This window comes from Cyprinodon tularosa, unplaced genomic scaffold, assembly GCF_016077235.1.
Source record: "Cyprinodon tularosa strain WSP-4 unplaced genomic scaffold, ASM1607723v1 ctg4, whole genome shotgun sequence".
Classification (NCBI taxonomy): Eukaryota; Metazoa; Chordata; class Actinopteri; order Cyprinodontiformes; family Cyprinodontidae; genus Cyprinodon; species Cyprinodon tularosa.
The window spans coordinates 1,633,812-1,648,166 of NW_024039118.1; the positions used below are offsets into that span (position 1 = coordinate 1,633,812).

Below are 14,355 nucleotides of genomic sequence, written 5' to 3' on the forward strand. Positions count from 1 at the left end.
ATACTTGTTTTTTATTTGTTTTTTACAGCAAGATCTTAGCAGGGCATTGAATCAAGAACCCAAGTGAGCAGCTTTACTTTGTCCATGACTGATGGACTACCAAGGTGGACAGTCTGGACTGAGAGAAAACAGACTTTGGGAAGTCAGAGACAATTCAAGTGGAGACCAGGGGCTCCAGCAGAAAACAGATTTCTGAAACAGAGTCCTCCAAAGTGAAGTCAAAGCATCATTACCAGCAAGTGCAATACAGCCCGACATCCAAACGGAGGACAAACTGTTAAAATCCGTTGCTGTTCTTTTTTTTTATATACAACATTTTATATACCTGTACAACTACACATCTGTTAGTTTCATTAGCCAAGTTTTGTAAGGAAGTATAGGGGCTATAAAGGTCAAAAGGACTGTATTTCTGTATATTTCAGATTACAACGTGCAAAAGGATGCACAAAAAGTCTGCAGCAGATATGCTATCTTCACTGAAACGTTTATCTAACCTCGTGAATGTTTATGTACAATTTCACTAAAACATAAATATAATAAAGGTACATGTCATTTTAGGAAAATGTTATAATCAAATAGATTTTTTTTTTTGCACGAATCAGGCTTTTTCTGTCCAACACCGATTTAGGGTCTGACCTGGAGATTTTATTTCTAAGGGCTAGAACACCTAAATGAGAAAAAAAAGCTCTAGGCTCTTTAATAGAGGTACTGGTTTCGATTTTTAGGTAAGATTTGCAAGAATATTCTAATTTACGACTCCATGCATCGTTGCCAAATCTGAATCAGATAAAGAGCATAACATTAATGTTGCAGTCCAATAAATTAGAGAATATTACATAAAACTTAGTTTTAGTATTTTGAGGAAAAGGAGATAAACCTTATACAGCTTCACTGATGAAAAAGTGGTTTATTTTAAGCATTTCATTCTATTATTCTTAATGGTTTACAACTAATCATGAGTTGTAACTCACAAAACATCAAAAATCATTTTATTAAGAAGTCATGACCATATGTTTCTGTTCTGTACAATTTTGCACTAAGTACTTCAGCATGGCTCTGTTGCATGCAATGTTACATCAATAGATGTATTTAGACAACCTGTAGCTCTGCTCTGCCGAAGTGTTAAGAAGGCGCAGGTAGCTTTAGCTCCTCTGCATTTTTGGCCTTGATGTCATCTCTTCCTCTTTGGGATATTCCAAATATATCTCAGGGGATCAAGTCCCTCTAGTGATTCTCCTTAATTGCTTACAGCAAAGGGAAGCATGGAGTTTCCCTATTAACAACTGCGCTGACTTTGCACCTGATAAAAACACAGCTAACCAACACCAGCAGACATGATGTTTTTTTCTCCTCTATTTATCCAGGTAAGGTGGTTCTGATGGTTTTTTTATGGTTCAAGAGTGTTTTTTTACACAGTTATAGTCTGTGTTTGGTCGCTCTTGAAGCATAAAATCTCCCTCAAACAGAGTTTTTTGCTTTGTTTTAAGGCTCCTCTTGCCGTCTATGCTTATCTTTGCTTGCACATCTCTTTCTATCAGTTTTGTTCTTTTTAATAACCTGTCCACTAGTACAGAATGATGGGATATATGTTATCTGAAACCTTTTCTACTTAAACTCTAGATGAAGAACCAGACGTCTGCAGCACAGCTGTCTTCCATGTGACTGTTTGGACTTTAATGTATTCTTTCTCTATTGAAATCTTTGTTAGCTGTAAACCATAATCTGAAATTAAACAGCAAAACTAAATGCTTGAAATATATCATTCTGTCTCTAATGAAGTATTGATATATGTAATGACTGAAATGCAATTAAGATGTACTTAGATCAACCTGTACATGCACCTGTGATGTCTTTACAAACCAAAACAGGTTAATGGTCTTAGTTTAAATGCGATTAAAGATTAAGGGGGAAATGCTTTCTAGAATATTTCTCACAGCCGATCATAAATTGAAAAAAAAAAAAACAGATTATTGTCTCTGGATCATAGATTTGTGTATCTTTAGAAGTCTTGAATATAATAAACATTCACTGAGCTTTCCGACTTGTAGAAAATGTACTTTTTCTGCACTCAGGTTTAAATTACAAACATTGAAGGAAAAATCTCTAATAAATCCATCAAACTTTGAAGAGTTGTTTGATTTTTAAATCAAGTGAAGTTCATCGCAAAAACTCCTCGCTGTTGAAGAATTTAGTTTATTTTTCACAAAAAGGTAGTTTCACATTTTTTTAATGTCCTTCTGCTTAATTTAACATTTGGTTTATATTCTTTCACTTTTCTTTTAACCAAGATGATAAGCAAAACTGATTCTCTTTGATTAACCACAGTCCATTCAGATCATTGACACTTCCTCTTAAGTCATTTCAAATCCTGCTTTCCTGTTTTAGGTCAACTCCAATCACAGTCACTCCTTCAGCTGCACAGAAGATTGAAAAGATCTTAATAATTGCACCTTTAATTACGATCCTGGCCAACTACCTAACACAAAATGAGACGCAGAATGATGGCTGACAAAAACCTAAAAATGCTGATTTACACACTAATTTCTGCAAAGACTCCAAGAAAATCTCTTTAGGATAGTAAACATCAGAATATTAAAAGAAAGCACTAGCTGAGCCAAACAGACAGAATTAAGTCGGAGCTGTGCTTGCTCTGAGATGCTGTGGATTAAGATTTTACATTGCATAGTTTAAACAAAAGGTAAAACAAATATACACAAAAGCAGCAGCACATTTGTCTAAATGTAGATTTATTGTTGAGGTATGATTGAACTTTTTGTACCGTGATCTGTGCTGTCGCATCACTTTTCAAATCCACCAAATTGTAGGGCTGAGGGACAATTCAGAGCACACAACGTACAATCTTCCTTCCACGTTTCTTCTCATTTTTCATGTCACGAACCAGTGATGTGGCTCAGTTATTCTTCGGTGCAATGAGATGGTGTAAAGCCAGTGGTTGAATAAGGGGATCCAGATATCTTAGTGCTGTGGTGTAACTCCAGAACTGTAAACATCTTACCAAATCATATATCAGACAGAAATGTATCCCAGTTTTCATCATCATCGCTGGTTAGCAGGGAGGTCCTCAGCTATTCTGCAGGTCCCAGGCAGATAAGAATGCCAACGGCCAAAATAAAAAGGTGAGGGGTGTCACTGGTGAGTGGGTGGAACAGACGTTTTGTCAGGGTGATGTGCAGGCAGGCTGGCTTAAATGGACGAGGTGGCGCACGTCTAGTCATCCTTCTCTACTATTACTTCACCATGGAGCACCCTCCTCCTCTGCCGCAGCATATGCAAATAGAGCTGAGGAAAGACTGAAAAAGGGAAGAGGGATAAACTAAGGAAAATGAATACAGTAGAGTAGATGATTGTTACCACTGCTCACTTCTGAAGGGGGGGGGGGGGGTCCTATTAAGGTACATTTGTACTTACCCCTTTTGAATAATACTTCTAAACAATGTCAAAGAATATGTAACCCTACCTAGACATAACTGTTCTCCTGAACAGAAAGTCAGCATTAAGAGAATAAACAAAGAAGCAGCCAGTCTGAAAGAGCTGCAGAGATCCTCAGTTTAGGTGGTAGAATTGCAACAGGATAACTGTTAGTCTTGCATGTAACAAATCAGGCATGTATGGAAGTGGCAAGACAAAGAAGTACAGTTTGCCAAAAGCCATGAAAGCACACAGCAAACACACGAAAGAAGGCACCCTGGTCAGATGATGAACTTTCCATCTTTTTATCTGTTATAGTGGCCCAGGCCTAATTCTAGTTGGTGAGATTTGTTAAGACTTGAAAATTGATAATGGCAGATGCTTTCCTCCCAACCTTACACACTTTGGGCCATTTTCCTCAAATTAGTTACCATGCAGATGCACAAAGACCAACTTTTCAATATTTTTTGGGCTGAATAAAAATACCAACCACTGTCTCCACCTTTGATTTTCATATTTCAAAGAAAAAAACTTGAAACGTTCTTTTAAGTATCTATAAAGCTTGTGATGCTAAAGCAAATCAAGAATCCCTTACAAAGAGACAGGATGTTTTGCCAGAAACTTACAGCAACAATTATACATGTGGTAAATGTACTTCTTGATAAACTTGCTTGGTAAGATCAACTTCTTGAGTGACATCTTTTATCCACATTTATTTCTGTGATACACCACATTATCATCTAGTATGACATATCATTTAGGTGAAACTCTTTGAGCATAATTTTGGAAAACAATACATTATACCACTATGAGTTGTTTGCAACCTGGTCCTGTTACACTGTTAGGAAAGGAAGTTTTTATAATTGCCAATATTTCCATGAAAATAACCTTTGTACACCTGAAGCAGCAGTGACTTGAAGTTTTACTTTCCTTTAAAGCACCCTCTTTTGTGCTCTTCTTTACATGATTACCTTAGCATAGTGCAGTTAGCAGACAATTGTTTCTGGAGCACTCCCACTGCGACAATCAAATAAAGTTAAGGTCTGGCCCTTGACAGGGTATTGCAACAAATAGATTGTTTTCTTTTTCGGCCATTCTGCCAGTGACGTGCGGTGAGGTTCATAGCTGGTGAGGCACTGACGTCATCAGAATCAGATTTGCAAATAGATGCATAGATTGACAGCAGTTTACAGGTTATGTTTCACTTCTGCATCCTTACACATACAAACTGTAGCTCACAAAACACACATTTCCTTAAAAAACAAAACAAAATAAATGTTATTACTGTCTTACCTTTACTTATAAATGAATAGAAGTCCTCCTTATCTTCCTTCAGTTTTAAAAGTCTCTCTGTCTCAATGGAGATCACTGCCAGGGAAGAAAGCCTTCCTTGATCCGTCCTGTTCCTGCCTTATGTTTTCAGTCTCTTGAGCACCCCCTGCCATGAGGCAAGAGAACTGCCTGCCTCACCTCGAACTTGTTCTCTGCCGTTTATAATCGCTCATTACACGAAACACGTTACACAAACACAGTTGGTGACAAAAAGCTCTGTACATTATATACATAAGCCAAATTATTAGAAATAAGTTCACATATTACATTTGTTTAAACCATTTTATTGACGCCGTACAGCAACATGCTCTCTCCGCTTTGCAGCCAGCGCAGAGCCAGGGGTTGCGCAATCCAAGGTGAGGCAGAGCTCGCTGCTGCCTCACCGGCATCGCTTCCAAGCATTTGAATGGGAAAATAAGAAAATTCAGCGATTTTGAACAAATAAAAATCGAAATTGGTGAAGCTACATGAAAAATGAATATTTTTTAGTACAAACCACCGGATGAATATAACAATTTAAATTACTTTATGATTATATATTTTCTTTCTTTCCATGATGGCTGGTGAGGCACTGCCTCACCTGCCTCCCCTGACCGCACGTCACTGCATTCTGCCATAGAAACTGCTGCACGCTGAAATAAGTGTCTTATAAACTTGGACAGAAGACTTTCCATTTGATTGTAGAGTATTTACCAATTGGTAAACATCCAAAGGCAATTGGCTGCTCTAAATACTTTACGGGCTTTGGAGAAATAAGGTCTTAAATAAAATAGGTATATTTTCAGATTCCTTTCAAATAAAAAGATGGAATTACATTTTCTTTCACTTTGTAAATCTGGACTACTTTTTATTTGCCTATCACATAGGCAAACTTCTAAACTTGTATCTGTGTAAGATACATTTTTTTGGTCTGTCACATTAGCGGGCAAGTAAACACATACATTTAATATGAAAATGTATAAAGTTGAAGGTCTGTAAATATCTATGCCTTGTTTTAATTAAGTCTATATCACATAGAGCTACGTTATGGTAATACCTTGAGTCTTTATTTTATTTTGAGTGTAGCTGGTCCATCCTGTCTAAGGGGGGTGCTGTCTTGCTGTTCTGTGCTCTCATTGCCTTGTGCTTCATGTGGTGTATAGACAGGCTGCTGATTGGGGTGTGGCTTAATAAAACAATATATTCAGAGATAAACTGAATGGCTGAAAACAGAAAGAACAAAGTTGAGGGAGACTAAGGAAAGGAAGGAAAGACTAACAGAAGGGTCACAAGGCCAGCAGACTCAGCAAAGATGCCCACACTTTGCCCTTTGACTCCCCAGAAACCTCCTTCTCTGGGGAAAACTGAGATATTGCAAGACTAGTCAACTGATGTAGACTCTACATTAAGTCTTGGGCTGCCCCTTCAGACAGGCCTGAAACATCACTCTCAGGAGGCATTTAAGAAGTCTCATATGCGTTTTCTTCTACTTATCTGGGTTGCTGGGGTGACGGTAGTCTCAGTAGAGATGCAAAGACATCCCTTTCCCCAGACACCTCTTCCTGCTGCTTTGGAGAAGCCTGAGATGTTCTAGGGCCAGCTCAGAGAACTCGTCCCTCCAGCATCATTTGACTTGATATGGAAGAGGAGCGACTCTACTAAAAGCTTCTCCTGGATTGTCAAACTACTCATCCTGTCTCTAAGGGAGTGCCCAGCCACCCTGATAAGGATGCTCATTATTTCCGTTTGTAACTGGGATTTCATTCTTCTGGAAATAATGCAGATACCATGAACATAATTGAGGAAAGAAACTTAGACCAACCGGTAAATGGAAAGTTTCTCCAGCTCCCTCTTCACCATAGCAGACCAGTGCACTGTCTGTATTAGTGTGGGAGACACACCAATCTAGGGTGAATTCAGAGACAATGTCTTAGCCAACTCAGCTGACTTCTCTCAGTATGGAGGAGCACCAGTTTTGCTCCGAGCTGCTCCTGGCTAGCCAAGGTGCAGGTGCCTAAACGCTCAATCGCGAAGCTGTTTTAGCGCATTCAGTAGATTTTGGCTCAAAGAAGCCAGCAGAACCATGTGATTGTCAAAAAGAGAAAAATCTGCAGGTCCCAAAACTAGACCCCTCCCACACTTTTACATTGCAATCCACAAGAATTGTCTTCAGATTTGCGAAATCAAAAGATAGACAGCAGGAAGACAGCGGATGTATTAGCCTCGATACAGAAATGTGTTGCACCAGTGTAACGCAGTGATGTGTATGACATTTAGCCTGCACAGATTTTAATGAGAATACCCTCTTTCTCTCTTTGAAAAACGAGTAAAAGGACAGAATTTGTTTGTTTGCCCAACTTATGTGAACCAGCTGGGCAAAAGCCCATGTACTTTAAAGCACCCTGTTAAAGGGTATAGATCTGGCCCAGTATTCTACAGCTGTAACAAAAACCACGCTGCTCCTCCTCAAGTGAAAATTTGACAATGTGCTGGACTTTCCAGGACCCTGACCTCAAAAGACCTCCCCAGGGAAGCTGAGGAGTGTGATCCTCACTGTATTTGGAGCACACAGTCTGGTCTCCCTTCTTTTGAAGGGGTACCATCACCCTTGTCCAACAATCTCTGGACCCTTCTCTTGACACACAATGTCGAAGAGGGGTTTTAGCTATGGCAGCTCCAAAATATCCAAAGCAGACAAAGCATGTGTTGCATGGTGAACATGTAATTGGCTTTTTTACTACCCAACATTTTTGTGACTACTTTTTTTGCTTTTCAACTATCAAATGTCTGCTCTACTTTCAGGAGTTGGAATCCATCCAACTAGCAAAATTTGTTACCTACATTCAGAGCGTGATTACATGAGATTTCAAATTTTATAATTTACCATATATTGCTTCCAAACATTGGTTTTTTTAGTTGCTGTCTTGATATATTGCTTGTACTAATATAACAATGATCATAATTCAGTATATTTCACACCCCTCATTAATAATAATAATTGTTTTAACATGGCTCCTAACAGTAATAACAGTCTTAGAACCTTTATAAGTTTTTAAAAGAACAACACTAAAGAGACAACTTTGTATCTGTAGGAGTCAGAAACACTTTGGATGGAATTGGAACAGTTCAAACAAACTTTGGATGATTATTTTTCAGTTAGGTCACATGCTTTATAACGTTTTACAAACCACTGGATGCAGAGCATAAGGAAGAAATTTCTCCTTACGTGGGATGTAGGATAGCATGACGATGATGAGGAAGTAGTAGTAGTCGAACGACACATTATATTTGTTGGGAAGCCTCATGGAGTACATTCCAGACCTGCGTACGAATGGTAGAGCGGCATAAATGGTGAACAGCTCTCCAACAACTCCAAGCGGGTACAAGATGATGAAGAAGTTGTATCTACAGAATAAGAAAAAAGCTGAATGACTTTCAGTTTCAATCCAGGTAGCAGGTAAACACAGTCAGGTAAGCACACAGAAGATGGGAACACACTTGCATGCTGATGATAACTATTTGATCAAACTCAGCTAGCAATGCATGCATTACTTATGAGGTCTACATTTCTTCAACGCAAATATGCTTCTTTATTTGTCAACACAAATTTTCCGAAATGCATTAAATTTTGTCATTAGATAAACATGTTTAAGTTGTCTGAAAAAAGCCAAAAAGCTCCTGCCCCTTTGCACAAAAGGTCAAGCTAAGAGAATTTAGGGAATACGTATAACAAGCTGAAAATGGACTAGCAGTAATAGAAAGTAATTGAAATATTTGTTTGTTGCAGCATCAATATGCAATATATATGTAATATATTAACAAAACATGTAAAATCATATTTACTTTATGCCATCCAGGGGCTCAACTTCAAGACTAAAATAGTTCAGTGTTGTACAAATCATTTGTGTATACAGTGGAGGAATGCACCATGCATATTTTTTTAATTGAAAAAGCTTCCTGAATGGGGAGCGAAATGTACTTAATTTGACCTGGATGACTGAGAATCTTGACCAGCACTTGCATATAGGGAGTGTGGGGCCTAAACACTACTATGGTAACATGGCCATGTGCATTATTGCTAATTTCCAGGTTATAACAATAGATTTCCCCAACTTGAAAACAACCTATAATATTTTCAGTTCCATAATTATTGCTGTTATTCCTAGGTTTATAATAGTCAGTATTTTGCCACCCTAATTGGACATTCATATGAATAACCTTATTAGCTCTAGGGGATCACAAAATGCTCTAGACATTCAACTGCAGTTTTCATCTTTCAATCTAATTAAGCCAATTTGACACAACAGTCAAACATGACTGGTTTGCACCAATTTGGTAACAGAAAAAAAAAGACTAGTTATTGTAGAGTAAATAAAAATACAAACTAAAGATAGAGCATAACTAAAGAAGTCATGTTGGGGACGGTTGCAAAACTTTCAGCCTTTTGACTAAATTTGCAGCTTCCTTTATTGAATTAGGAATACAGGTTGACCAGCTGTGTTTAGTGAAAGAGAATGGCCAATGTTTATCTATGCTTGTAGTATATTAAGGTTTCTGGTGGATCACTAAATTGTAGGAGATATGCTATAGCCGCTGAGAACCTAATCCCCAGTTATCTGCTCCTGTTGTATTGAAATTACCTTTAGGTACTTGACCTATCAGAGTACGCTGGAAGTAGTTGTTCTTTGTGACTTACAGAGACCAGGAATAACATGTTCAAAACCTGCAAAGCAATTTGTTTTTCCAACTAGTCCCCTGAGGATGTATGGTAAATGTACTAAAGATGTCCGCAGAAGATCTTCTAAGTCTTTTTAGCTTTGCCTTGGGGAGTTAATAGGTGTGACTTGTTTGTTCAGCACATTAAATTGAGATCAGAAGAAATTGGAGCCAAGGTCAACACCTTAAACTTGTTGCTGTGCTCCTCAAAGCTGTCATGGGTGTATATATATTATTTATTTTTGGAATGGTGGATGGTACTGCTGAGAGTAGTTACAGCTATTACGAAATATTGCATTTACCGGTACACTTCAGTTCACAGTTTGCAACAATGGCTGCACAGAGGACATAGCCAAATTAGAACTTTCCGTAGAAAAGCATATTACTGTCCTCACATGCTTCCTGTCCACCCATAGTTTATTCCAGTGCCAGGTATTTCCTAGGCAAAAGACACAATTGCACCTCGCAATCAGACTGAAGTGAGGAAAAAATATTCTCCAGACCATCTTGTTTAATTACTCATTGGTCCATATCTGATGGTCCTTTGTTCTTTGCTGGTGCTTCGGGCAGTGGGCAGGGTTCAATGTTTATGCGTCGCCATAACCACCAACTGCAATGCAGCCAATGCCCATTAATAATCCATTGGTCTCTCATAACAAGGTTCCCTTTTATCCGACTTTATTTCTTTGGACCATTCTGATTGATGCTGCCTTCAGCAGCTCAAGCAAATTCCACAGAAGCAGAATTAAAAATGCTTGACCCAATCGGCTAGCCACCATAAATTTGCCTTTGCTAAATTCACTCAAATCATTATGGTTATACCTTTTTTTTTGCTCTTACAAGTCAATGTTAAAAGAAACCATGCATTAGATAGATCCCACCTTTTAACAACAAATACAATAAGGATACCAGCTGCTGTTTATCCAGAGCTAAACAGAGAACACTGTTGAAAGTTGAAAGCAGGTCAACAGCCTTGTGATGTTAAACTTAAGTTTAACCAGAAACAGATTAAGAAGCAAATAATCAATAGGTCCAGGCAAACTGTAGTTCATATATACTAAAATCAGTTGGTTCAGGTCCTGGAGGTACATAGAAATGATTATGTTTAAATCTAAAATTGATCAATTATAATCTTTTCTATCTGATCGAATAAAATGCTGTGTTTGTGTGTGGAAGAGCTGAAATGTCTCTCCTCTGATATAAAGTTCCAACAAACCAAACTAAGACAGAGTGTAAACACTCCTTTCAGACCTGAGACACTGTGGCATGCATTCAGACAGAAAATGTTATCTGAGACAACAGTGCACGTTCAGCAATGGGGGAAAATATAGCCAAGATTTGATTATTGGTGTAATGCTTATCAACATGCCAGGTTAGCAAATATAGAAAGCCTAATAAGATGATCAGCTTTGGTTCGTAATAAATATGATTTGTGCCACACATGGACTGACCGGCAGCTTAACAGGAAGCTGCAGTAGAGAGATTTGGTTTGGCACTCTTTAATAGCTACTCATGCTACAGGATCAGACTGTGACTGTAATTTGACCTCAGACAACAGTTTACAACAATAACCACACTATGGCTCTGTTCGAAAACCTAGGACGGGTCCTCCAAGGACGCGGTCTACCTAGACTGGATACTTCGAAGTCCTTGAAAATAAGGAGACCAGGAAGAGTTTTGGCTGTAAATTCGACCAGGTCTACCCTTCGGCGGGTTTTACCGCTGTATGCTCTGTTGCTTAGCAACCGTGAACGTTGACACACAAAGCAGGAAGAGAATGAATACAGAAGTTTTCAAAACTGTTTATTTATTTATTTTTTATTTTGAAGTGAACAAAGACTACACTCACAAGAATCCAGAGTGGAATAAAGGTTCCAACAGCCGGGAGCAGGAACAAATAAAATCAAATGTAATGATAGAAACCTTAGTCAGTTAAATAACATGTTGCTGTCATTTTGCACATCTCTGATGCTGCTGCTATTTTCAAATATCCATTACTGTAAAAATGTCCATAGCTGCATATTGGTTATTTATTCCCCAGTTTTATATTGTTAAAACACTTTACAGTATTTTATTGTTTATATTTTAACTCTTCACTATTATGTTATTCTTATACATTTTTCTAAGGTCCACATTTGTGTGACCATTTTCAATAATCTTTCTGCTGCTGTAAATTTTTAACCTGACAACAGCCAGATGCATGTCTCGCTCCGCCCAGCCTATAGTAGGCGGAGCGAGACATGCATCTGGCTGTTGTCAGGTTAGTACATTTTCCCATTGTGGGAAAATAAAGGGATTTTCTATTCTATTCTATAAAAGGGGTAGAAAGATATAAGTAAATCTAAACAATATATTTATAAAAAATATATCTGCAAAATCTCTAATATTCAACAACAAAAATACGAAGTTAAGCATATTGTGCAAAATAGCAATAAAAAGATAAAACTCCTATCAGATTTATAGTCCCCACCCTGCAAATTTATTAGAATCTGTCCTTAAATTACAGCCAAACCCATTTACACAGTAACAGATTAAAACCTTTAGATAAATCAAACATTACCGCCACATATCTGACTCAATAACCATTAAAACAACTATTTTCATTCATTTCAGACGGAACTATTCACAGAGTTGTATTATATTAAACTGAACTTCCAATTTTCACCACTGTTCGGCGCCAAGTAACCTTTCCTCTGATCACAGCTTGCTTGGTCTCCTAATGAATCCTGGGATATCCAAGAATACAGAGGATACATCAGACCCGTCCTTCAAATCGGGCAAAAAGAAGGACGCATTTTAAGGCCGCATAACGAGGACTCTTGGAATCCGACCAGGCCTCGGCGCCGCGCTATGACGTAATCGGCCTTCGAATCCGGTCTTCTAAGGATGCGTCCTAGGTTTTCGAACAGAGCCCTTGACTGGATGCATGTTAAGTATTTAACTTAGTCACAGTTGAAACTATACAGAATGCCTTTATAAAGGCTGTTTTAGACATTGCAAATCCTTCTGAACGCTGAATTAAAACAAGATGGTAACAGCAGTATGATTAATCTTTTTTTTTGTTTGTTTAGCAAGGACAGAAAAACATGTTGGAGTTCATGTCCAGATACAGTTCATGAAGCTAAATACGGGGCAATTCTGGAAAGAAAATGTAACTGGAGGCTAAACATAAGAGGTTTTAGGCAGAGCTTTACTTTTCAGCAGGACAATAAATCTTAACGTGGTGCCTAAACTACACTGGAGTGGATTAGATTAGGAGAATAATAATGTCTAGGAAGGGCCAAATTTAGATGCCAGATACTGTAGAGCTAAATTAAACAGAGAACAAGACTGTGAAATTGGTATACAATGAATGAATTTGGCAAATCTGAAAATAAATCAGTCACTACATGAGCAAAGCTTATAGGAACATAGTGAATAGTCTAGATCAGCAACAGCATCCAAAGGTTTTACTGTAAAACTTTGGCCACTGAAGGCTGAGAGCAAATATTTGTCACATTTATAATTTTGTTCCACTTCACAATAAAGTGCTACTTCCTGTGAGTCTATTAATTAAATTAAAATAAACTCCTTACTTTTTACATTTTACATTGTCTAACTCACAGTTCCCGCACACACCTATAATTACATTTACATTAACAACATACAGTTTATTTTTATTTGTAAAATAATTCCTTTAAAAATGCTTTAAGTTGTTTAGGTGTTGTGTCTTCTCTTTCTTTGTAATTGCTTTCGAGCTAGGTTGTATCAACACTTTTTCTGCTGGCAATAATTATTTTAGTGGTGCCATTTATCCTCTCTTCCACATTTCCATCATTTGCAGACACACACACACGTTGCACAATATGTTTCAATGTTCAGGAACAAAAAATAATTTCAAATGAAAACCTTGAGAAAACCTGAGGAACTGTCAATATTTACATTTGTAGGCAAATGTACCAACTTCAGTGCACTCTAGTACAACTTGGCATGACCCGGGATGTCTGAGATCAGTGGGGTCTACTAGCAAGGACTCAGGGGAGCGTCTTTGCGGATGAGAGAAAAAAGTCTACTGAACATTCCATGACCAAAACAGAAGGTCTTAAAAATGGGAGCAGCTGAACATGAGCCCTCCTCCAGGGGCCTGGCTCTTCCACGCTTAAACAAAGATCTGACGAGTGTGGGTGGACAAGGGAGGAGGAGAGCAGAACCTTTTCTCAGGGTGAGAGATGGAACAAATGGGTTGCAAAGACTTGGATTGGCCCCGAAAAGATATATAAAACTAGAAGAGTACTTGGAGATCACAGAGTCACAAAGCTGTAAATTTTGCCCCACATTGTGACTTCCACCTATGGCTAAAACTTTGGCATGAGGTGCACCTTTGGTAGCAATTTCCTTAAAATCTTTTCATAAGATTATAAATAAGGCACAGCTTGTATCTGCAGCCTCTGGTGTTTTCCCTGCTCTTACTTTTTTTTATTCACTCTGCTGTGTTATTTTAGACAGCAGAGACTGCGAACAAGGCCTGGCCCACCTTTCCTGTGTTTTTGTCTTCGGTAAAATTCTTCTGGACTTTTTTGAATTTAAATGAAGAATCTGTCAATAGTCACTGCTGGCCTCCCTCTGGTTTAAGGAGGGAACTGCTTGTTCCACCAAATAATGTTAAAGAACCATTTCAAAAATTCAAACATCCGGATTATGATGTGGATCATTACCAACATGTAATGGACCATTCATTCGACTGAGATGCGCCTTTAGTAAAAATCTTATTAGAATTCAATCATAACTTTTCAAGTTCTCCTGTACAAAGACAGGCAGTCAGACAAAAAATCTCGACTAAAAACATAACCTACTTGGGAGAGGTAATAGAACAGGCTTCTTGCAGTTAGAATCATAAAGGATGTAACAAACAGTGAGAGG

At 38.1% G+C, this 14,355-nt stretch overlaps 2 protein-coding genes across 2 annotated transcripts in view; one reads left to right on the forward strand and one right to left on the reverse strand.

Annotated features, from left to right (window-relative positions):
• The window catches only part of LOC119791665 (collectin-12-like), a 44,659-nt gene extending 42,908 nt beyond the window's left edge, over positions 1-1,751 (forward strand). The window contains exon 10 of the mRNA XM_038297888.1: positions 29-1,751. Coding sequence (XP_038153816.1) covers positions 29-39 — 11 coding nt within the window. The 3' untranslated portion in view covers positions 40-1,751. The remainder of the gene's footprint in view (positions 1-28) is intronic.
• Positions 1,752-2,177: 426 nt separating this feature from the next.
• Positions 2,178-14,355, reverse strand: part of hacd1 (3-hydroxyacyl-CoA dehydratase 1) — a 31,561-nt gene continuing 19,383 nt past the window's right edge. Inside the window, exons 6-7 of the mRNA XM_038297892.1 lie at positions 7,967-8,145; positions 2,178-3,311 (exon numbers count right to left, since the gene is read on the reverse strand). Of these exons, the coding sequence (XP_038153820.1) occupies positions 3,229-3,311; positions 7,967-8,145 (262 nt within the window). The 3' untranslated portion in view covers positions 2,178-3,228. The remainder of the gene's footprint in view (positions 3,312-7,966; positions 8,146-14,355) is intronic.